General features: G+C 33.4%; 1 protein-coding gene across 6 annotated transcripts in view; it reads left to right on the forward strand.

Moving 5' to 3' along the window:
• Positions 1–1,890: 1,890 nt before the first annotated feature.
• Positions 1,891–23,163, forward strand: part of LOC100252237 (protein DECREASED SIZE EXCLUSION LIMIT 1) — a 34,948-nt gene continuing 13,675 nt past the window's right edge. The window contains exons 1-11 of one of the 6 annotated variants that reach the window (XM_059734686.1): positions 1,891–2,449; positions 2,532–2,594; positions 2,692–2,763; positions 3,167–3,223; positions 4,595–4,812; positions 5,391–5,449; positions 5,569–5,662; positions 6,284–6,350; positions 21,720–21,802; positions 21,916–22,007; positions 22,865–22,971. In XM_059734686.1, the coding sequence (XP_059590669.1) occupies positions 2,319–2,449; positions 2,532–2,594; positions 2,692–2,763; positions 3,167–3,223; positions 4,595–4,812; positions 5,391–5,449; positions 5,569–5,662; positions 6,284–6,350; positions 21,720–21,802; positions 21,916–22,007; positions 22,865–22,971 (1,043 nt within the window). In that variant the 5' untranslated portion in view covers positions 1,891–2,318. The remainder of the gene's footprint in view (positions 2,450–2,531; positions 2,595–2,691; positions 2,764–3,166; positions 3,224–4,594; positions 4,813–5,390; positions 5,450–5,568; positions 5,663–6,283; positions 6,351–21,719; positions 21,803–21,915; positions 22,008–22,864; positions 22,972–23,163) is intronic. The other 5 variants (XM_059734687.1, XM_059734688.1, XM_002278933.5 and 2 more) reach the window with 5 other exon arrangements.

Genomic DNA, 23,163 nt, shown 5'->3' on the forward strand with positions numbered 1-23,163 from the left:
TTTTATAGACAAAAGTTTGTATTAAGAAGCCCCAAAAAATTGGAGCACACCCAACGTATATAGATAGTATGCACAAAAAAAAAATTCAGGCACCATAAAAGAAAGAAGAAATCTAGAAAATAAAAAATAAAATAAAATTAGTCACTATAAGAAGGCTTTAGAAAATTAAAATGAGAGGGAATCTCCAAGTCTAACAACAGTTTGGACCATTTCTTAAGGGATTTGAAAAAGAGAACTTTGGGTGTTTTGGTCCAACAATTTTTCATATTTGAAAAAAATCCTTTAATTGAGCTATCCCTAAATACACCAAAATAGACAAATTGGAGTCAACCTCCAAACTACCTTCTTATTTGAAAAAGGTGTGATTTGATTGTTTTTAAAAGAAAATTTTGATTGAATTGATTTTATATTTGAATCAAATCCAAACTAAACTTTTAGTGACAAAATTTTTGAATCAAACAAGGCTTTTCGATTTAGAAGATTGACTAAATATAAGTTAATTTAGATCTTAAATCTAATTTGTTTTTAAAAATAATTAAATCTAATTTGAGCTTAAAGTTTAAAAATACATTTAAATATTATAGTACAAAATATAATAAATGTATTTTTTTAATAATAATAAATTATTTTAACAAATTCTATAATATATATAACAAATATAAAATTCATCAAATATTGAATAATTACTGTTATAAAATATGAAAGTTTTAGAACAATGATTTGATTTCGACTTGATTAGTCAAGAGATAAGAAGATGAAAACTCAAACAATAAAGTCTATTTTTAAAATTATCAAATGGAAGCTATTTTTTTTTAATTATTGAAAATCTAGAGTTGATTTAAAATGGTTTTTTTTTTCTTAAAACATACACACACGTGTTACACAATGTCATTTCTTTTTATTTTTGAGAGAATGCGACAATTCGAGGTCACTGATAAACCCAAAGTCTAGTTGAATTGTGATTGGTCCCCAGACTGGGACCACCCTGCGAGCCTCTAACACTGTTGCCCGGACCATACCCATGCGATCCAGTATCATAGATATGACCATATAGGGTTTATCAATGTCTCCGTAAAGCCTAGTGTCCGGCTTTTTCAGGCACTATTTAGAAAATACTTCCAAAAAAACAAATTTTAAAAACAGTTTTTAATAAAATAAAAATATATTTAGAAATTCAAAATATTTTTAAATATGTTTTAAAATTAATTTTTATACATAATATTTTATTTTTAATTATTTTACATATTTATATAGTTATTTTTAAAACAGTGATAAAAATAAAAAATAATTAAAATGTTATTTGAAAACATTCTATTTTTTTATTATTATATAAAAAAACAGAAAATAATTTTTATTATCAAATGTAATTTTTATATTTTTTGTTCCGAAAAACAAAAAACTATTATAAATAAACGTTTTCTAACAAATTCTTAACTTTTATTTATATTTTTAAAATTATGAAAAGAATTCAAAGTGTTTTTTAATGATTGAATTTTTTTTTAAGAATTAGATATTTAATAAATTGATAAAAACTATTTGTAAACATTTAAAGAATCATTTAAAATGATTATCAAACAATTATTTATAATTGATCTTTTCAAAAATCATTTTCTTTGTTATTAATAAATCATAAACACATTATTAAAATATTTTTTAGTTTATATTTAAATATTAAGCATTATTTTGGTTATGCTTTTTATTTTATGTTTTTTAGATTAAAAAACAGTAGTAATTTTTATATAAGATATAAGAGTTTAATGTATAATAATTTTAAAATGTTATTTGAAAGGTTAAGGAAGGAATTTTTTTTTGCTAATTAAAATTTAAATATTTTTTAAAAATAATTTATACTTTTTGTACAATATCATTTTTTCGGCCGTTAATGAATTAGGATGGTTGTGTAACTTGTGTTATTTAGAAATTCGAATTTTGAGAAGGATATCCCTTTGCTTTCAACAAAATCTTAAAAGTAGGTATGTCATCTGGAAGAGATATCTTTTTGAAAACATTTGGAAACAATACATGGCGAATGCAACGGTCAATTCTCAGCTCCTTGTCAAAAAAAAAAAACTATCTAGCGGGGAAATAAACCAACAAAAAGAGAAGGAAAAGGGGAAAATGAGGGCGGGACTGTAAGTGAAGGTAGGGTTAGGGTTTTAAGGGGGTTGAGACGGAGGAGGAACAAGAGGGCAGAATGGGGATTTTACATGCGTGTTTTAATTAATCAATTAAAAAGGGCAGAAGGAAAGAGAGGGTGGGGCCTGTAGGAAAGCATAAAATGGGAGTATCGGTACAACTTTGGTGAACTAGAAGAAAGAATGAGCAAGAGACCTCCGCCTGATCCCGTGGCGGTGCTGAGGGGTCACCGCGCTTCTGTCACCGACGTCTGCTTTCATCCCTCCAATTCTATACTTTTCACAGGGTATATATATTCTATACTTTTCACAGGGTATATATATATGTATATATCCACTTTTCATTCAATTTTTCAAAACATTCTTATATACTCAATTTTTATTCTATGCTCGCAGTTCTTCAGATGGGGAGTTGCGGATATGGGATACAGTACAGCACCGGACAGTATCATCCGCCTGGTATTCATTTCAACCTCTCCCTCTCTTTTCTTTTTCCTTGAATTTTTATGCTGATTACAAATGTGACAGAGGAGTGACGTGAATGCTTCAATTACAGGGTGCACAGCGCGGCACACGGCGTTGTCTGTGTTGCCGCTAGTCCTTTAATTGGAGACAACAAACTTGTCAGGTGATTTCTCGATTGTTTTGTGTGAATAGAGTTTTTATTTCAAAACCCCGTGGTAATACAGATTTTTAGATTATTCTTAAATTTCCTGAGTTTATCTGCGTCTTTTTTCCCCTTGCAGCGAAGGAGGAAACACCAAGTAGCATATCTTAGTGATTCCTGAGAACTAAAAATCGTGAATTTTATGAATAATTCTTGAATGATATGTTCTTATGGAATGACCTTGAATGCCCTTTTCTTATAGGCAAAATGACTGCCATGTTCCAAAATATTCCTGTTGTGAAGCATTCTTGAAATTTTGAATTTGTTACCATATACAAGCTGAGATTTGATGCATGCTTTGCCACAAATTCGAATTGAAGTGATTCAGGTCAGCTAATGCTTTTTTATGTTCTGATGCATGTAGCCAGGGTAGGGATGGAACCGTTAAGTACTGGGATATCGAGGAGGGAGGTCTGTCAAGGTACTCACCATTATTCATTAATTAGGCTTGGTGATTAACAGTTCAGTAGGATTTTTGCATGCTTTCATATGTTGATAGAGTGATCATGATGATTCCTACCAATATAACCTAGGTCAGTTTGATCACCAAATTTGCTAGTACTAGGCTTAGTGGTTGTCATAAAAGCTTAGCAAGTCTGCTTGCTTGCAAAACATACTTCATCAGCATGCTGGAGCATTGGGAAAATGAATACATTCAAGGACATGTCAAGCTATTAATGCTGTGCTTCATTAGGGAAGTGGGACTCCTGTCAATTCAGCATATGTCTGAATATTAAAAATCCGGGTTGAAAGGTTAATTGCTGGTCGCTATTATTAGTGGGGAGTTTTTTAAGAATTATATGTCAAAGCTAGATCCTTTTTTTTTCCTTGTTTTGCTAGGCAAAAAAGAAATATATATTAACAGAGCCTAAGCGAAAGGTGCACCAAGGACACACAATTTATACAATATGTCAATGCTAGATCTTGCTGTAGGAAAAAAATTTGCAATGAAGAGGATTAACAGTTCTATTTTTTGATAATATGGAGAGCTTTTATTGTTAAGGAATTTCTTGTAATATAGAGATAGTATGGTGGTGGTGGGAGACTGGGAGCCATCACCACCAAGAAGGTTCTCATACAATGTCCTAACTCCTGATGAAACTGAGGGAGAACTCTTTTCACATACTTAGTGAATTCTATAAAATATTAAAATACTTTTTGTATATCCAAATATCATTTGATGGCAATTCTCAGAATTTTTTTAAGATAGTATCTTGCTATTTTGAATGACTATTGAAAGCCTTATAGGTGTCATATGATGCCTTTGATAATGTTGGAGACTGCATGGCCCTGTCTGATGTTTTTAAGAATCATTTTTTTATTTTTTATTATGTCATGCTTTTATTTTATTAGAAATTTCTTAGTTTCCAATTCTTTCTGAACGACCTTTCAAAGGCATGTTATGAAACTGCTATGATGTGCAATATTGAGTTGACTTGTTACTTGCTAGCTGCATCATGGATGTGGCTTGGAATCCTACATGCTGAATTTTTTGTTTGCTAGAAGTAGATAGCATAATCAAGCCGTTGATCCTCCTCACTCAATGTATCGTCTTCCACACTCTTTAAAAAAAAACTGATAATTCCAAAAAATAGATGGCTAGAGATCTAGAGTGGATATATTACATGAGTTGAATAAAACAGTTGACATGATTAGCTTCATCGAAGCATTTTACCTTGTAAGCTTTCTTCTGAGTGCGATTTAGTTCATGGTAAAGATTAATTGTTGGTATTGGTTAACTTATGTTTAAGTATTATTCCTTACAAAATTTAATGCATCTGGTGCTGTTTAGCTTGATTTTCAATTTTGACAACAGGTCTCCTTCTCTTACAATCAAAACAAATGCTTACCACTTTTGCAAGCTTTCCTTAATGAAGAAGCCTTGTGCCTGTGCAAGGCAAGCTGAAGGGCCTAAGCATTATCATGATATGGATGTCAAGGACACAGTTGATGCTGAAATGCTGAATGATAGCAGTGGAAAGGCTCAAGAAAGTCTGACAGAGTGTTCTGGTAAGCTCAAAGGTTTATTTAGAGTAAGTTTTAAGCATAGAAATTCTTATATATCTTTGGGTTAAATAAAGATCTTTATCCTGAGAGTTTAAAGTCTGGGTTTTGTGAGTTTCTACCTGTAGTTATGGGCTGTGAGTTACATATGTGATGTTTCTTATGTTTGAATTTGTGGTGGGATGGTGTTTGGTTGGAGTAATGTAGCAGAATCAGAATGTCCTGATAGGTATTGTTATTAGATGGTCTTCCAATAGTGGCTAGGATTTTGCTTTGAGAAAAGAAACTTGTTTTTGGAGTTATGACGGTTGGTCTCAGTGATCTTTTTATCACAAGTAAATGTACTGGGGTATGCTATGGGATGATAATTTGGAATTAAACATTTATATATTTGAAAATTGTAATTTTACATTGGAACTAGTAACAATACCTTACTGGATTGCGGTAGTACCTTGTGCTATTCATTTATCATGCTGGTTGCTCTGGCTCCACACTTGTTTTAAGTCTTTATCATTTAGCTAATAGATAATTTAGAAGAACGTGGGGTGATGTTTTGTTTTTTATTTCTATGTTTTGAAAATCAGATGCTGCACATGCTGAAGGGCCAAAATATGTTGCAATAGCGGGGGAACAGTCTTCTGAGGTTAGTACATTGCACTTAATATCTTTATTGTTATTTTTTATTGTGATTTTGTTTTTTTGTGTTTTTTTTTCATATTGTTCATACTATTTATTTGCAATATGATAAATTGATTTGTGAAGGTTGAGATTTGGGATCTCAATACTGCAGAAAGGATTGCACAATTACCTCAAAAGTGCCTTGGTGGATCCTCAAATTATTGTACAAAATCAAGAGGTCAGATTCTGATATTTATCACTGTTTGACTTATGATGTAGGTGTTTTTTTTTTCCATATTTGGATATTGCGGTGTAATGCTTGAGGATTGCAGGATATAGTTTTGTCTTGGAAGTTCATGATATGAAGATTTCTTAGGCTTTGAAGAATCTAACACTAGAAATTTAATGCCTATTTCAGAAAATCAGAAAGCTCCTTGAAGGTTTCACAACCTTTGCTCTTGGATGATTCTAGTAGTTGTTTCAGTTAAATGGTCTATCAGTTGCAATCAGTCTGTAATGTATATTTATGAAGTCTAGGAATCAATAAGCCACATCTGCCTATATGCATATTTGCTTGCAGTGTAATGCCTGAGGATTTCATGATATAGTTTTTGTCTTTGAAAATGCATGGTATGATGATTCCTTAAGCTTTGAATAATTTAACACTAGAAACCCATTTTAGAAAATCAGAAATCTCCTGAAGATTTCACAACCTTTGCTCTTGGGTTATTCTATTCGCTGTTTCAGTTAAATTGTGTTTGTACATTTTATTGTCATGGGATAAGTTATGATCTGGATTATTTGACTTATTCTTTCTTTTATGCTTTAGTTTGATGCATAACTAATTGTTTCTTGCCAGGAATGTGCATGGCTGTTCAGGCATTTTTACCATCTGAATCACAGGGTTTCCTAAACATCTTGAGTGGGTTTGTCCCTTTCTTTCGCACTTTTGGTAGCTTTGTCAGTTGTACTTTTGTTGATTGTACTAAAAAACTTTGTAAATGTTTCTCAACAAGGAGGTAGGAAGTGTTTTGCACTTTCATAAATTAGCTGATACTTTGGCAATCTTGTGAATTTACATGTTACTAACAAGAAGTTTAGGCCTGCTACTTAAATATTCAGATTAATTGAGCTTCAGTTGGATCTTGTCCTTCATGCAGTAACATCCCTGAATCCATGTTTTTGCTGCTCAATAGCCCATTTTATGGACATATTGTTTCTTGATTGCCCACCATTTGGCACAGTTAAGCGTAGGGAGTTTCCTTGTAGCTATATCTTACAAAATTTTCATTTTATTTTTATAGATATCCAGGGATCAACAATTTTCTGATACACTTCCTCATGTCATCCATCCTATTCTAGTTCTACCATCAAAGCTTGTTATGTCAACTTACTCTATTTTCAATGTTAAATTGTGACACTTACTTTTGTCATGGGTTCTTTTTCCCTTCTTATTTATAGTTTCTTAGTTCTAATAAATGTCAAGGACTTAAATTCTTAATTTGCTCAAACAAAAACTAGTCTGCTTCTAAAGTCTTTACGATATAGTTGGCTGTAGTGGAAACCTGTTAGATTTGGGGGAATTTAGAGGAGTAGGGGAGGATTTTTCCATCATTTGGGCTGTCATAAAGTCTCTAGAACAGCATGAGCATTTTTTTTGTTCTTTTCTCCTTTTAGGGAAGACAAAAGTATGGGTAACAAGGGAATCAGATGAGAACAGGAAGAAAAATAGAAATTAGATGAGAAAATACTAGAGAGTGTGAAGAGAGAAAAGAGTTGCAAATTCTCTAAATAATTTTGAATAATAGTAATAACCGTCTTTTTCTATTACTGTAATGAACTCTATTTATATATAAGCAATTCACGAAGCCTAAAGGAAATATGATAATAGTTGATTGAAATAGGAAAAGTATAGTGATAAGAAATAGAAATTAATCCGAAGTTTATGATTGGAATTCTAATTATGACGTAAACAAAAATTAATCCCCTTCGACTACACCTATAATAAACTTGAAATAGGCAGTCTTGATCCTCATTGATTTTAAGATGGAGGAGATGAGTTATTCTAATGGATGCCTTTTGGTTTGTATATGTCTATTGACTTGTAAATGAAAGATATGTGACATCTCAAGCCAAGGAATCTGATTAGTCTTGAGGTTTATGTCATGATAGGGCATGAAACAATATGAGAATTGGTAGTGGCGTCTAAACTAGTCTGGTCGTAGAAGTGACAAAATTAGTCAGAGTAAGCAGTTATAGGTGTAGAGAATGTTTTTAGTAATTGAGTCTAGCAGCTCTAGCATACAGTGTCATTCTATTATGGTAGGGATTGCACAAACTTCATGTTGTACACCTTGCACCCTAACCTTAGAATAAGAGCCTATGTATTTACAAGAAGGTGATGACAGTGAATGCACCTCTAAACTCCTTGTTTCGTTTAGGAGATGGTGTTGAAGAAGAATTGGCAATTGATGACACGTACAAAAATATTATGCACTGGATTTTATCCATTATGATAGATGCAATAAGTGGGAGCATAAGTACATTTTTTATATTTAAAATTCTTTTAGGTTGTCCTTCAATATATGACTTTGCCATCACCCATTATGGTAGAGAAAACTGATGTGGAATAGTACAAACAATTCTTTTGAGGTAGAGAGAAATATGGGTACCTAAAAGGAGAAAAGAAAAGAAGATAGATGGGAAAAAAAGAAGAAGAGAAATTAGATGCAAAATATAAGAGAGCAGGAAGAGAAAGAAAAATAGCAAAATTTTTGAATCACAATTGTAACATGAAGAGTTTGGTGGACTTAAATCATCACATTGGAATTTATGTGGACATAATAAGTGATATATGTCGACTCTTGGAAAACCACATAGTTGAGTCTTACAACATAAAATAAAATAAAATCAAAAAGATGATTAGAAAATTATGTTCTCTTGATTGCAAATTCAAGAGAGATTTTTTGAAATCAAGAAAACTAATTCCTTGAATTAGGTAGATCAAATGTTAAGATGACCTAACTCCATCTGTAAATACATATGTTTTTCTTTAGTACATGGCCTTTGAAAAAAAAGAAAAGAAAAAGAGACTCTAGAAATTTCAATCCATAAAAAGTTTCACAAGTTACGACCAAAATTTAAATGTTCTTCAATAAGCCGAGAAGAATATCAAGCACTATACTCAAGACATTAACATTTTTTTTAATTTTCTTAGGTGTTCTAGAGTACAGAAGGGAATTATTGTGCTCACAACAAATCTCCCTTTGGATATACAAAAAAGTACATAAGGGAATTATTGCAAGTTTACTTGACAACAAGTCCTTGTTGACTTTCAAATGAACTACTATTTAGGAACATGCGTGAGCCATCTTTGGATCAAAATCAAGTAAGCAGTTGGATCAAAGGAGATCTATATTCTTTTGCATACACCACAAAGAATTGTACTAGTACTCTTTTTATTAAAATTAATACATTCAATTTTGTTCCCTATTTTTCTTGTCCACTTGATAGGTTACATGGCTTGTGCATACAAATTTCAAAAATTGTATTTAAGACAACTTATACAGATATATATTCCTCATTTGATTTTAGAGGTAGATTCTTGTGCCAATAGAAAATTTTCTTATTGTTTTCTTTTCCTTTCTTTCAAGGGATATTTTCCTTCTTTTCTTTTTTGGCATCAAAGAACGTTTTCATATCGATAGAAAATTTTCTTATTTCTAGTATTTTTTTTCTTGTAATTTGAGTTTCCTCTTTTTGTAAATTATTATTATTTTTATATATAGGGAGGATGAGAGCTTAGGATGACTTATGATACACCACAAATCCTTTATGAGAAGCCTTGGATCCTCGATTGTATTGTTTTGGTGTTAGTTGATCATATGCTCTAAATCACATACCATTGACTAGTGAGTTTTACTTAAGGGCTCACAATTTTTTTCTATGGAAGTGATCAAACTGTTGGTATCCTTGAATGAGTCTTATTGCAAGATCACGAGCTCACAGAGCAAAATTGACTTGTCAAAGACATGATTAAACAATATTGAAATAATACAATGTGATTCAGGATCCAAGGTTTCTCATAAAGGAATTGTAATGCGTCATAAACTTTCATTTTAAGTTCTCATTTTTCTCACTCTATATATTAATTAATGGCATATAGATAGAGGAACTCCAAATAAAGGAAGGAAAATAGGAAAATTTCTTATTGACACGAGAACTTCCTTTGGCACCAAATAAAAATAGAAGGAAAATCTCTTGGAAGAAAAGAAGAGAAAATTGGAAATGAGAAATTTTTTATTGACATAAGATTTTTTTTTTGAAATCAAATGAGAAAAAGGAAAAAGATGAAAAGTTGTCTTGAGTATAATTATGGAGATTTGCACAAATCAATTTTGGGTCCTGTAGATCAAGTCTATAGGAAAAATAACAAACAAAATCGATTGTATTAATTTCAATCAAAATAATGTAGGTCAAATTTTATGTAGTGGATATACTTTAATTTGATCATGTATTTGATTGTAGATATGTGTTGTTGAATTAGAGTTCACTCTACAAACACCAAATACATTTGTTCTCAAGTAAACATGTATAGTATTTCCTTTTGCTCCCTAGAATGCCTAAAGAGATTAAAAAATGTTTGTAGTGTTCTTCGGCTTTTGAGGTGGATGAAGAGTATCGATGTTGTTCTTGATATTCTTCCATAGATTTATTGAAGAGTGTTTGAAGTATGGTCCTGAATTGTAAATTTCTTTTCTAGATTAGGACATTTAGACTCTCTTCTTCTTATTTTTCGAAAGCCTGTGTACTAAAAGAGAACACTTGTATTTCTAGGTGGAATTAGGGTATTAATTTGGTATCCTAAAATTTTATCTCTCCGATTCTAGGAATTTGACTCATTGATTTTAGAAATATGTATTTCCTTTGTGAAATTTGCCATATATATATATATAGATTTGATTATTTTTTGACTTAGACTTTATTTTATTTTTTTAAACTTATTTTTTTGGTCTTCTCTTGATGAGTGTCACCTTTTATGATTCACACAAATTTTGATGTGGTGATTTGGGCTCACCAAAATTTTGATATTTACAACAATAACAATAGTTCTTTCCTTAATGTCTTTAGCCTTACTTATATGAGCAATTCAAGAAGCCTATATAAAATAAAATATTAAAATGATAATAATAAAATTATAAAACTCCTAATAATGATAAAATTCTTAATTTAAATAAAAATAGGAATCCTAATTTGATGTAAATCACAGTCCCTTTTATCCTTCTTGTCTAATGCTTAAAATAACCTTGAAATTAGTAGTCTTCATCTTTGTAAAAAACACTTATCAATTGCAATATGATGTTAAGTCTATTTATTGAATCTTGCTAAACCCGTGCTAAAGTTTAATGCTTGTTTGGATACACTTTATGTTTTCTGTTTTTAAAAAAGGGAAAATAGTGGTAACTTCTATAAAAAAAAATATAGTAACTCTTTATATAAAAAGTATAAACTTATTTTATGTCTTTAAAAATTACTTTTAAATTTTGAGGTAGTAAAAGTTTTTTAATACCTTTTTTTTTTATTAAGTAGTTTTTAAAAACTGTAATCTTTTTAAGGTAAGTCTCAAAAAGTTCTTGCGTTTTATATAAAAATTACCATTATTTTCTATTTTTAAGATAGAAAACAAGAAGTGTATCCAAACAACACCTTACTAAGCCACAGTCTAGATCATTAATCCACTCAATGGTTTGTTATCTCAAACACCTAAAATTACTACTCAAACCTTTAAGAAGCAAAACATTCATATTTTGAAACAAAAAGGAGTTTGAGAAAGAAGGGAGGAACTCAAGCTTAATGTTGGCCTTGGTGGTTAAAAACATTTCTCAAGAGTTGTTAGCATATGAAACTACATTACTGCCTCTTGTTAGCATAGAAATGAGAATTTTCTTGGAAATAGGGTGATAACATTTGTATCCCTTTGTTGGTGAATAAGTAATAAAGATACATTTAAGAGCCTAATGATCAAGTTTACCGTGATTTTGAGCATGAATATGGATGAAGGCAACACATTCGAACACTTTAGATGAGATCTTGCAAACTATGAAAATTAGGAAAGAGTTGAGGAAACATTTACTGGGGCTATGTTTCCCAACTCTTTAGAGGGTAATTAATTGATTGAGTAGGCAATGGTTAATATTGCTTTCCTCTAATTTTATTTAGGCACATTTTTCTCAAATAAGAAGGCATGGGTTACTTTAAGAAGATGACAGGTTTTGCCTTTTGAGACTCTTACAAGATTTCATTTTTAAAAAGGTTCAACCAAGTGACACGAGAACAATCATTAATAAAGGACACAAACTGACGAACTTCATGCTTGTATGTGTTTGGGTTTGAGTTTGAATATATAGATTTTGCAATTCAAGAGTGTCAAGTCCCCAAGCTCAAGGACTTTAATTATGGTATCCTAGGAGTACTAATATCGTCTCCATAGGGAATCCTATATGGTGGTATTAGACGTAATGGAAATGAAATATAACTGCTGGTAAGAAGCACTAAAAAAATGGTTATGAAGGTAATGGGTAAAAATAAGAAAATAAACCAATAAAAATTAAAGGAAAGCAAACAACAAGAATAGAGATCTATTGAGATCACCACTCCCAACCTAAGTCCTCCAAGGCACTAAACTAGAGCTTATGGCTCAAGGTTCAGGTTGTGGATTCACACCAAAAGGTTCCTACTCAGAAGGAATGAGAACCACCTCAACAATGCTTTTTAGCTCCTTGCAACCCGTTGTTGCAAATGGGTTTCAGTTCAACCTTGTAGGTTTGTGCTTTGCTCAAGGAAGGCCATTTCAACAATGCTCAGACTTGCTCCCTAAGTTGCTCTCTTTTGGTTGTTGCAACTATTGCTGCAAACTTTTGCTCCCATGATTGCTTTGCTTTGGTCCTTGCAACCATTGCTATAGCTTAGATCCACTTGGGCTTTGCACACATTTAAACCATCGGAGAGCTAAGTTGAGATATGGAAGAATCTTAACTTCACTCACCATTGGTGTTGTAAAAACTAACTAAACATGCTAAAAATGGAAGGCAAGCTGGAAATGTAAAGTTTCAAGAAAGTAAAGGTGCAAAGAATTGAAATTTATGGAAATTTCAAGTGCAAGAAAGCTGGAATTAAAACTGAACTTTGAAACTAAAATTAATTGGAAATTAAAGGTTTATTACAGTGGAAAATTAAGGAAAGATTACAGAAAAGGAATTAAAATTGAAACTAAATTAAACTAAACTAAGTTAATCTTACTCCTATTCCTACTCCTAAAACTAAAAATATAAAAAGACGAAGATAAGGTAATAGAAGATCCCGCTCTACCGCTTATATACCAAAATTTTCCACTCAAGGTGAGCAATCAAAACCAGCCAAATCAAGGAGAGATGTCAGCTGCCAACAACTTTCCCCAAATGTTCTTGCTTTAATCAACCCATGCTTTTGCCCATACCCAAATGTTGACGTGGAGTAGGAATGCAATAGTAGTCACTCTTGTTAGGGGCACAGTTAAGGCGCAAAGGTGTAGGGAGCATGGCTCTTGCCATGTGGCGGCTTTGAAGGGGCTCAGAAGTTTGAAATTTCGTCACACCCAGGTGTGCATAGGCTTGCTTATGGACTTGCTTAGGCTTCCTGAATAAGGTTGTGTCTGTTGCCCATGTGTTGCTCAAACATCTTGCCTAGAGCTACCTAAGCAAGGTTGTGGGGGGTGCCTCGTGCACTGTAAGTTTACTTAGAGTTCTTAAGGTGTTTGCTCACACTTTTTAGGATGTCTACTTAGAGCTCTCTGAGTAGGACCGTGAGAAGGCTCAACCAAGGCAGGTGTCACAAGCACAAAATTTTCCACATTTCTTTCTTGCCCATGCAATGCTTATATATATATATATATATATACACACACACACAACTGTACAACTTACACAGTTGTATATTACAAATGTATACCTTCTACCAACCATAATAATCTTCAACACTTTCCTTCAAGCTGGTGAATAGATATTATCTATTCTCAGCTTGCCAATGATAGATTGAAATGCGGTAGCACTCAATCTTTTAGTTATCTTTTTAGTTAACACATCTGCAAGTTGACCCTCAGTTGACATAAATGGGGTACAAATTAGTTCGCTATCTAATTTCTCTTTTATAAAATGTTTGTCTACTTCTACATGCTTGGTGCGATCATGTTGGATAGGGTTATGTGCAATATCAATTGTTGACTTTTTATTATAATATAGCTTCATAGGTCCTTTCCATGCAATCTTTAGATGATCTTCCAAAATTATTTTCAACCATAGAAGCTCACAAACTCCTAATGCCATAGCTCTAAACTCAGCTTCTGCACTTGACCTTGCAACTACAGTCAACTTCTTGCTTCTCCACATTACAAGGTTACCTCTGAGGAATGTACAATAGCCTTAAGTCGATCTTCTGTCACCAATTAATCTAACATAACCTGCATCCGTGTATGCTTTCAATGTCAATTCATTACCTCTTTTAAACAACACTTCCTTTCTTGGAGTACCTTTTAAGTATTGTAGAATTCGATGTGCTACTTGAAGATGTACTTTTAGGTTGTGCATAACTTGACTCACCACTCCTATAGCACAAGCTATGTCTGGCCTGGTATGAGAAAGATAGATTAGTTTGTCAACTAATCTCTAATAGGATTTTTTATCTACCTTCACATCTTCTTAAGCCTCACAAAGCTTGTGATTTTGTTCAATGGGTGTCTCCACTGGTTTACACCCTAGTTTCCTTGTTTCAATTAATAAATCTAGCACATATTTCTGTTGGGATATGAAGATACAATGTCGACAATGAGCCACTTCAATGCCAAGGAAGTATTTTAACCTACCAAGTTCTTTAAGCTCAAATTCTTGCAATAAACACCTTTTCAATGCCTCCATTCCTTGTTAGTCATCTCCTGTTACCACTATGTCATCTACATAAACTAATAAAATTGTAACTCCTCTTGAAGTGGAATGTATAATAAACAATGTGTGATGACCCTGACATTGTTTGTAACCCAAAGTTTTCATTTCTCTAGTGAACCTACCAAACCAAGCCTTGGGAGTGTTTTAAGCCATAAAATGCTTTTTTCAACCTGCACACTTTATTCTTCTTTGATTCAAACCCTGTAGGAACCTCCATATAGATTTCTTCATCAAGATCACCATGTAAAAAGACGTTCTTTATGTCAAATTGCTGCAAACTTCATCCACGATTAGCTGCTAAAGATAATATGATTCTTATAGGATTCAATTTTGCAACTAGAACAAATGTTTTAAGATAATCTATTCCATAAGTTTGAGTATACCCCTTAGCCACTATTCTTGTCTTGTAACGTTCAAGTGATCCATCTGCTTTATGTTTCACAGTGAAGACCCATTTACATCCCAATAACTTCTTTCTTGCAGGTAGTTCCACCAAGTCCCATGTTTTGTTTTTCTCAAGTGCACCCATCTCAACCTTCATAGTTTCCTTCTGCTCTCTAATACTCAATGCTTCAGAGACAATTTTTGGGATTGTAATAGTGTTGAGGTGGATAAGAAAACTTTTATGACCACTAGACAACTTCTCATTGGACATAAAGTGAGACAATGGACATGCAGGCTGTTGAGTACGCTCCTTAACACCCTTTCTAATTGCTTAAGAAGATCATAATCATCAACAATAGGAACATTACTTTCATGATATTTTAAATTAGGTGTTACCTCTTGAAGAAAAAGAATATTTCTTTTCTTAACAAAGATGAAAATTATTCACACAACCATACATGTTTCCTTCTTATAGGAAAGTCTAATGCACAAACTTAGGAAAGAATAACTGCTATCTAGCTAATAACCCTAATTTACAGGATTGACTAAACAACATAAATACAAAAATGCATGCTACAACTATCATATCTCTCAAATCCCAGTTAATTGAATTGAATCTTCAATTTTTCAACACTCCACCTCAAGTTGGTTTGAAAATATCTTCCCTAGCCAGCTTGCCAACTTAACTGTTAAATTGCTTTCCATGTAGTCCCTTTGTCAGTATATTAGCAACTTGTTCAGTTGTTGGAATGTACCATCATGCAAATCAAGCCACTGTCAAGCTTTTCTTTGATAAAGTACTTATCCACTTCTACACGCTTAGTTCTGTCATGAAGAACTGGATTGTGTGATATTGAGATAGTTGCTTTATTATCACAGTAAGCTTTCATAGGAGATGGACTAGGAATCTTCAACTCTTCAAATATCCTTTTGATCCACATTACCTAACAAATCCCATGTGCAAGAGACCTAAATTCTACCTCAACCTTGCTTTTGGCCACCACATCTTTTTTTTTTGCTTTGCCTTGTGACCAGTTTACCTCCAACAAAGGTATAATAACTTGATGTTGATCTTCTATCCATAATATTTCCCGCCCAATCTGCATCAGTATAGACTTCAACTTGTAAGTGGGCATGTTTTCTAAATAATAACCCTCTTCCTGGAGTCCTTTTTAAGTATCTTAAAATCCTATAAAGAACATTAAAATGTTCTGGTCCTGGAGAGTGCATAAACTAGCTCACCATGCTAACTGCAAAGGCTATGTTCGGGCGTGTATGAGACAAGTAGATAAACCTTCAAACTAGTCTTTGGTTTTGTTCTATATTTTTCACATACTTAGGTCTGGCACCTTGTAACTTCAAGTTAGGCTTAATGGGAGTTTTAGCTACTTTGCAACCAAGTAAGCCTGTCTCACCAAGCATATCAAGTACATATTTCCTCTGATTAACAAAGATACCTTCCTTAGATCTTGGAAACTCCATTCCAAGGAAATATTTCAACGTACCTAAGTCCTTGATCTCAAAGTCTTTTGCAACTCTTTTCTCAAGCCTTTCTAGTTCGTCGATATCATCACTTGTCAGAATCATGTCATCAACATAAACAATTAAAATTGCATTTTTCCTTTGAGTGTTTATAGAACAAAGTATGGTCTTCTTGAACTGAAAACCATTGCTGGTCACAGTTTTTCCAAAGCGTTCAAACCGAGCTCTCAAGGACTGCTTAAGCCCATATAAGGACTTTCTTAATCTGTAGACTTTGTCACTCCTAAGTTTCTTCTCAAAGCTTGGTGATTAACTCATGAACACTTCTTTTTCTAAATCGCCATTGAGAAAGGCATGTTTTACATCCAATTGGAGTAAACTACTAAGGACAATAGAACTCTAATAGAGTTTATTTTTACAACAGGAGAAAACATTTCTTGATAGTCAATTCCATAAGTCTGTGTAAAGCCTTTTGCCACAAGCCTTGCCTTGTACCTTTCTATGCTTCCATCAGATTTGAACTTCATGGTAAACTCCTATTTGCAGTCCACCATTTTTTTGTCTCTTGGCAAATTGACAATTTCCTATGTACCACTTCTTCTAGCTCATTCATCTCTTCCATAACTGCTAATTTCCAATTCAGATCACTAAGGGCTTCCTGTATATTTCTCGGAACAATCAAGTGAGAGATCCTAGAGATAAAGGCTCTATGATTTTTTGACAGTTTCGTATAAGAGATATAATTGGTGATAGGATGCATAGTACAGGAGTGGGTTCCTTTCGTAATTGCTATGGGCACATCTAGATCCAAAGGTATGGTATTAGAAGAAATAGATGAAGAAATAGGACGATTGAAGTACTTGAAATATTTAGATAACCATCTCCCGAAGTGTTTGAATGATCCTGTGCTGGTATGATAGTTGGGTCTTTTGTTTGATGATGAAGTTTCCTTCTAGTATAAAACTGAAACCCAAAATTCAAATGATTTACATTCTTCTATAGTACTTCTCCCCATGTTTGTGAAACATCTATACTAGGCAAGGACAAACTAGGATTTTGTATATTTCCAGTATCTGGAATATTTAATTCCTTAGTCTAAGTTTTTAAATTATTAGGAGAAGGATACTCTAGTAAAATAGTATTCGGTAAAGTGACAAAAATATCCTAAAAATTATCTTCTACTCCTTGATTCTCCCCTTGAAGAATTTTTTTGTGAAAGTAAGGTTGATTTTCTAAAAAAGAAACATCAATATTGACATGAAATTTTCTGGTTTGTGGATTATAACACTTGTATCATATTTGGTTTAGAGCATAGCCCACAAAAACACATTTTTCAGCCCAAGGGATAGGCTTAGATTGAAATTTACTAGGTATGTGAACAAAAACAGTACAACCAAAGGCCTTTAGAGGCAAATCAGAGTATATTCGTGTCAGGAAATTTTTTTTTTAAAACACCTGAGAAGTGTCATGTACTTTCAAACACAAGTCGACATCCTGTTAATCAAATAGCAAGCGGTTAAAACAAATCACCCCATTAATATTTTGGAACATTCATATAAAACATTATGGCACGTGCTACTTTGAGTAAATTTTTGTTTTTATGCTCAACAATACCATTTTGTTGAGGGGTATCTCGACATGTAGATTGATACTGAATTCCTTTTTCTTTCAAAAAATTTCCCAAGAGCTCATTAAAATACTTTGCTCCATTACTAGAATGAAGGATACATATTTTTCTTGAAATTGGTTTTCAACCATGGTGTAAAAATCTTTAAATAATTTCTCAACTTCAGATTTTCACTCATCAAATATATCTAGCACAAACGAGTGTAATCATCAATACACGTCATAATCCATTTTTTTTCTAGTACTAGTAGTAACCCAAGATGGTCCCTAAACATCACTAAGTATTAGATAAAATGGTTTGGTGGCAAAATAAGGTTTGGATAAATATGTAGCATGCTGGCTCTTTGATAAATAACAACTTTCACAATGAAAAAATGAACAATCAATATTTTTAAATAAAAAAGGAAGTAAGTGTTTAAAATAAGGAAAACTAGGATGTCCTAGTCTACAATGCCACAACATTATTTGTTCACAAACATAATTTGAACTTGTACTATTAAAAGCCTTGAGCTTTTTTATTACTAGAGGAAAGTTCATCAAAAGAGTAAACCCCTTCGATCATTCTAGCATTGGCAATCCTCCTCCTCGAGCTCTGGTCCTGAAATTCACAATGAGATTCAAAGAAGGTGACATGACAATTAACATCTTTGGATAATTTACTCATAGACAAAAGATTACAAGCAAGTTTTGGGACGTGAAGAATAGATTTAAGAATTATATTCTTAGAAATTTTTATTAGCCCTTTTCCTACAATAGGTGAGAAACTACCATTGACAATACAAATTTTTTCACTACTCGAACAAGGTGAGTAAGAACTAAAAAGATTAGAAAAACTTGTCATATGGTTAGATGCTCTAGAATCTATGATCTAGGGAGCAGAATTTGAACAGGATAGGGTATTAGAATTAATACATGTTTGTGCCAAAGAAACACTAAGAATACTAGATAAGGGATTAGATTTTAGTAGTTTTAGAAGGTGATCCATCAGCTCTTTGCTGAAGGGTCCAAAGTTTGCTTCATTGGCTAATGGAGTTACATGAGAAATCCTCTATTTCGGTTTGATGTTTTTCCAATTTGCAGGCTTGCCATGAATTTTCCAGGATGTTTCTCGAGTATGGCGTGGCTGATTACAGTGATCACACCAAACCCGAGGCTTCTCATCCATCCTGTGCTTATAATTGTTGGCCTTGTTGGCAGTAGCATCTGCAGTAGCCAAAGCAGAATTTTCAAATGGCTCATCAATAGTCTTTTTTCCTAACATGACAAGTTTATGACTTTCCTCTCTCCGAACTTCAGAAAAAACTGCACTGATAGAGGGAAGAGGAGATCTACCAATAATTTTGCCCCTCACTTCATCAAACTTGACATTGAGTCCAGCAAGAAACTTTTAAATCCGATCGTCCTCCACTGTTTTCTTGTGGTGATTGTAATCTTCTAGGGATTTCCATTCATAATCATTGTATAAATCCAGGTCTTGCTACAACCTTTTTAGTGAGTTAAAATACTTGGTGACAGAGTCCTTACCCTGTTGAATTTCTCCAAGTTTTAGTTTCAACTCAAAAATTTGAGACTGATTTCCCAAATCAGAGTACATTTGGTTAATGTTATCCCATAATTCTTTGGCTGTGGGATAACACATATAATTGGAGCTAATGTCTTCATCCATGGAATTAACAAGCCACATCATAACCATGGAGTTCTCAGTATCCTAGGTAGCACAAGTTAGATCCTCTTTTCTTGGTGCCTTCTTGTTTCTGGTCAGGTAGTCTATCCTCCCTTGCCCTCGTATATACATACTGGGGTGTTGATGACGTCATTTGTTGATGTTGGATTAGAGACTTGCTGATTGGTAGATTCTGAAACCTCAGACATTTTTTAGGCAGAAGTGGAAGAAACCAAATAAAAGTTAAGGATTGCAGCAATGCAGGCCACAACAAGAAAATAGAGCAAAAGTTCTGCCCAAAAACCAAATTTCTCCAAGTTTTTTTTAAAAAAACAAGTAATGAAGGCTGAAAAAATTAGAAACCTGAAGGAGCTTGATTTGGATCTGATACCATATGGAGAAAAATTGTATTTCTTTTCACATCTTGGAAGTAGATAACCAATGAAATATATATACAATAGCAGAAAGGAAAGAAAAAGAAAGAAAAAAGAAGAAAAGAAAGAATAGGGAAGAATCCCTACAAATTAGGGATTATATATATATAGTTGTACCCACAACTATATAACTTACACAACTCTATATTACAGTTGTATATCTTCTACCAACTATAATAATTTTCAATAGATGTTTTAAGTAGAATGATGCTCAAAGTGGAAGATGTGGTTTGTTAGTGGGCTTTATGGTGGGCAGGGATAGGATTAGAGTTTCCTTTTTACAATTTGCAGATGACACCGTTCTCTTCTCTAATGTCTGTGGATGACTTGCAAAACTTGAAGTTAATTCTGTTGATATTTGGGCAAATTTAAGGGTTAAGGATTAATTTAGATAAAAGCTCTATCTCTGGTATCAATACAAGTTAGGATTAGGTCTTTAGTTTGTCTTTGATGCTAGGCTATAAAGTTTCAAAGTGACCTTTATCTTATCTAGATCTTCCTTTAGGAGGGAATCTGTTGGCAAGCAGATTTTGGGATCTAGTGGTTGATAGCATTTGAAGGAGAATGGATGGGTGGAAAAAAGCTTTTTTTCCTTTGGGGGGAAGAATAACTTTAATTAGTCTTGTTTGTCTCATATCCCTTGTTATTTTTTATCACTTTTCAAGATTCTAGCATCAATGGTTTCAAAGATTGTGAAATTGCAAAGGGATTTTCTGTGGTCGAGGATAGAGGAGAGTAAAAAAGATCATCTCATTAGTTGGGACATAGTGTGTGGGCTAAAGGAGTCGGGAGGTTTGGGGTTAGGGTAGACTGTTCCACGAAATTATGCTCTATTAGGGAAGTGGCTTTGGAGGTTCCCTAAGGTAAGGTCTATCCTTTGGCATTAGGTTATTTCAATTATTTATGGGATACATCCTAATGGATGGGATGAGTGTCCTTAGAAGACCATTGCACAAGTTTTCCAATATTTTTCTCCACATATCCGTTTTGTGGTGGGCGATGAGGAAAAGATTTGTTTTTGGGAGGCTTTGTGGTGGGGAAATTGACCTTAATGTTCACAACCCAGGAGCATATGCAACATGATGACCGTCTCTTTTAGAGGTTTTGGGTGTTTCGTGAGAAACAAGACCCTATGGCAAATTGCTTGCTTCACTTTGCCTTTGGATCGTGTGGTGAATGAAAAATACTAAGATCTTTGAGGAAAAGTGGAGGATGGTAGAGACACTATGGGATTTACTTCATTTCTATTCCTTCTTATGAGGTTCTTGTACTACTGCTTTTAAAGGCATCCCCCTCAATGTTATTAAACTTAATTGGTGTTTGGCTTGTAATTAGATTCTGTATAGGTTTCCTTGTATGGAGGAGGAGTTTATGTTACATTTTGATTGGATTCTTGTATTTTGTGGGGAGGATCCTTCATCCTCTTACTCTTTTTATCAATATATGCTATTTTATCGTTTCTGTTGAAAAAAATGTGCATGCAAAATTGGTATAATCATTCTTTAGGGTTGAAGTGAAGATTTTGGTGTAATATTTTGACCGCTTCTTACCTAGACCTTCCCTGTGTTGGGTTTTTGGAATTGCAATTGTAACCTAATTTGGTACTGATGGCATTTCTTCATCCCTTAAGATGAGATGTACTAACTGATATTTGTCATATTGTTCATAGGTCGACAAAAGATTTATTTAAATGTATACTCAATAATTCTGATCTATTATTTTCTGTGGCAGTTATGAGGATGGAACCATGGTTTGGTGGGATATAAGGAATCCAGGGATTCCTATAACTTCTGTAAAGTTTCATTTGGAGCCAAGTGAGTGAGATCCACTCTTTGGAGTTTCTTCCACCCATAGTCCTATATTACTTCATTTTTGTTTCCTTGCCTTCTTTAAAACGTGGTTATGATAAATTGCATTTTCTGTACAGTTTTAAGCATATGCCTTGACGGGTCATGCAGTGGGGGAATCTCTGGAGCTGCAGATAACAAAATTGTGATATTTGGTCTAGATAATCCGATGGTAACTGTAATTGTGACATGTACTTCTTCATTACATCTTTTCTCCAAATGTTAAAATGTTGACATAACCTGATAAGGACTTGTGGTGTCCCTGAGAAGTTATTTAAGTTCGTAGAGTTCCTCATTGATACAATGGCCTTATTTGTGTTGACTAGTATTTGTTTTTTACTTTTATTCTTACTGGGACAAATAGTGACATTAACAGCCAAATGACTATGAGATCCTGTTATGTTGAGAGAATATGCTAATGGCTTTGAGTAATTTGGATCTCTCTTTTCTTTTCATTGTTTCTTTGGGCCATTTGGTTCTGCCATTTGATTGTCAAGTGTTTAATCAAAGTGACCTGGTAATTTGAAGGCATAAACATCATTATAAGTGGCTCATAACAAATTTATCTATATTGATTAAAAATGGAAGATTTTAGCTTTCATCATGTTTTGCCTTCCTGAAGTTTAAAGCTTAGGACAGCAATTACATAACCTTGTTATGCTGTCAACGCATCAATATGCATCTTTTGGGTGGGCAGAAACAAAATTTGCATTTAAAGAAAACATTGACTTTCTGAATATGACTTGGGCAATTGGCCTGTCAAAAAATACATGAGCAATGGCCTACAGGCTATAGATGACAGCTAAGTCAATCTAGTACCAATAGATGTTATTTGGCTGTGATCCCTGCGGAGAATGTGAAGTCACCAGTTGGTGTTCATTGATTCACTGGCTAGAAATATGAAATCACACCAAAGCTGCCTTTCTCTTTCCATATGCAGTTGCCTGTGTACGTCATGTTTATGGAGGTTTGGTATTTTAGCGTTTTATTATCCTTATTTATTTTTATCTTGTTTGATATTTGACATAGGGTTCGTGTGTAGTCAAGAAAGAAATTAGTTTGGAGCGGCCTGGCATATCAGGCACCTCAGTTCGATCGGATGGCAAAATTGCTGCAACTGCTGGCTGGGACCATAGGTTAGTATTTGCATTTTTTGAACTTAAAAAGGTTTTCTTTTTCATTTTCAAGTTTTATGGGAGTACATTAGTTGTCCCATTAATCCATCAGTATAAGTAATCCAGGTTTTATCTACACTACATAGGAAAATGTCTTAACATCATGCTAAGAGAATCAGATGCTGCAAATATCCTAGCAGCACCAGAATTCAT

This window comes from Vitis vinifera, chromosome 18 (assembly GCF_030704535.1).
Source record: "Vitis vinifera cultivar Pinot Noir 40024 chromosome 18, ASM3070453v1".
Taxonomy (NCBI): Eukaryota; Viridiplantae; Streptophyta; class Magnoliopsida; order Vitales; family Vitaceae; genus Vitis; species Vitis vinifera.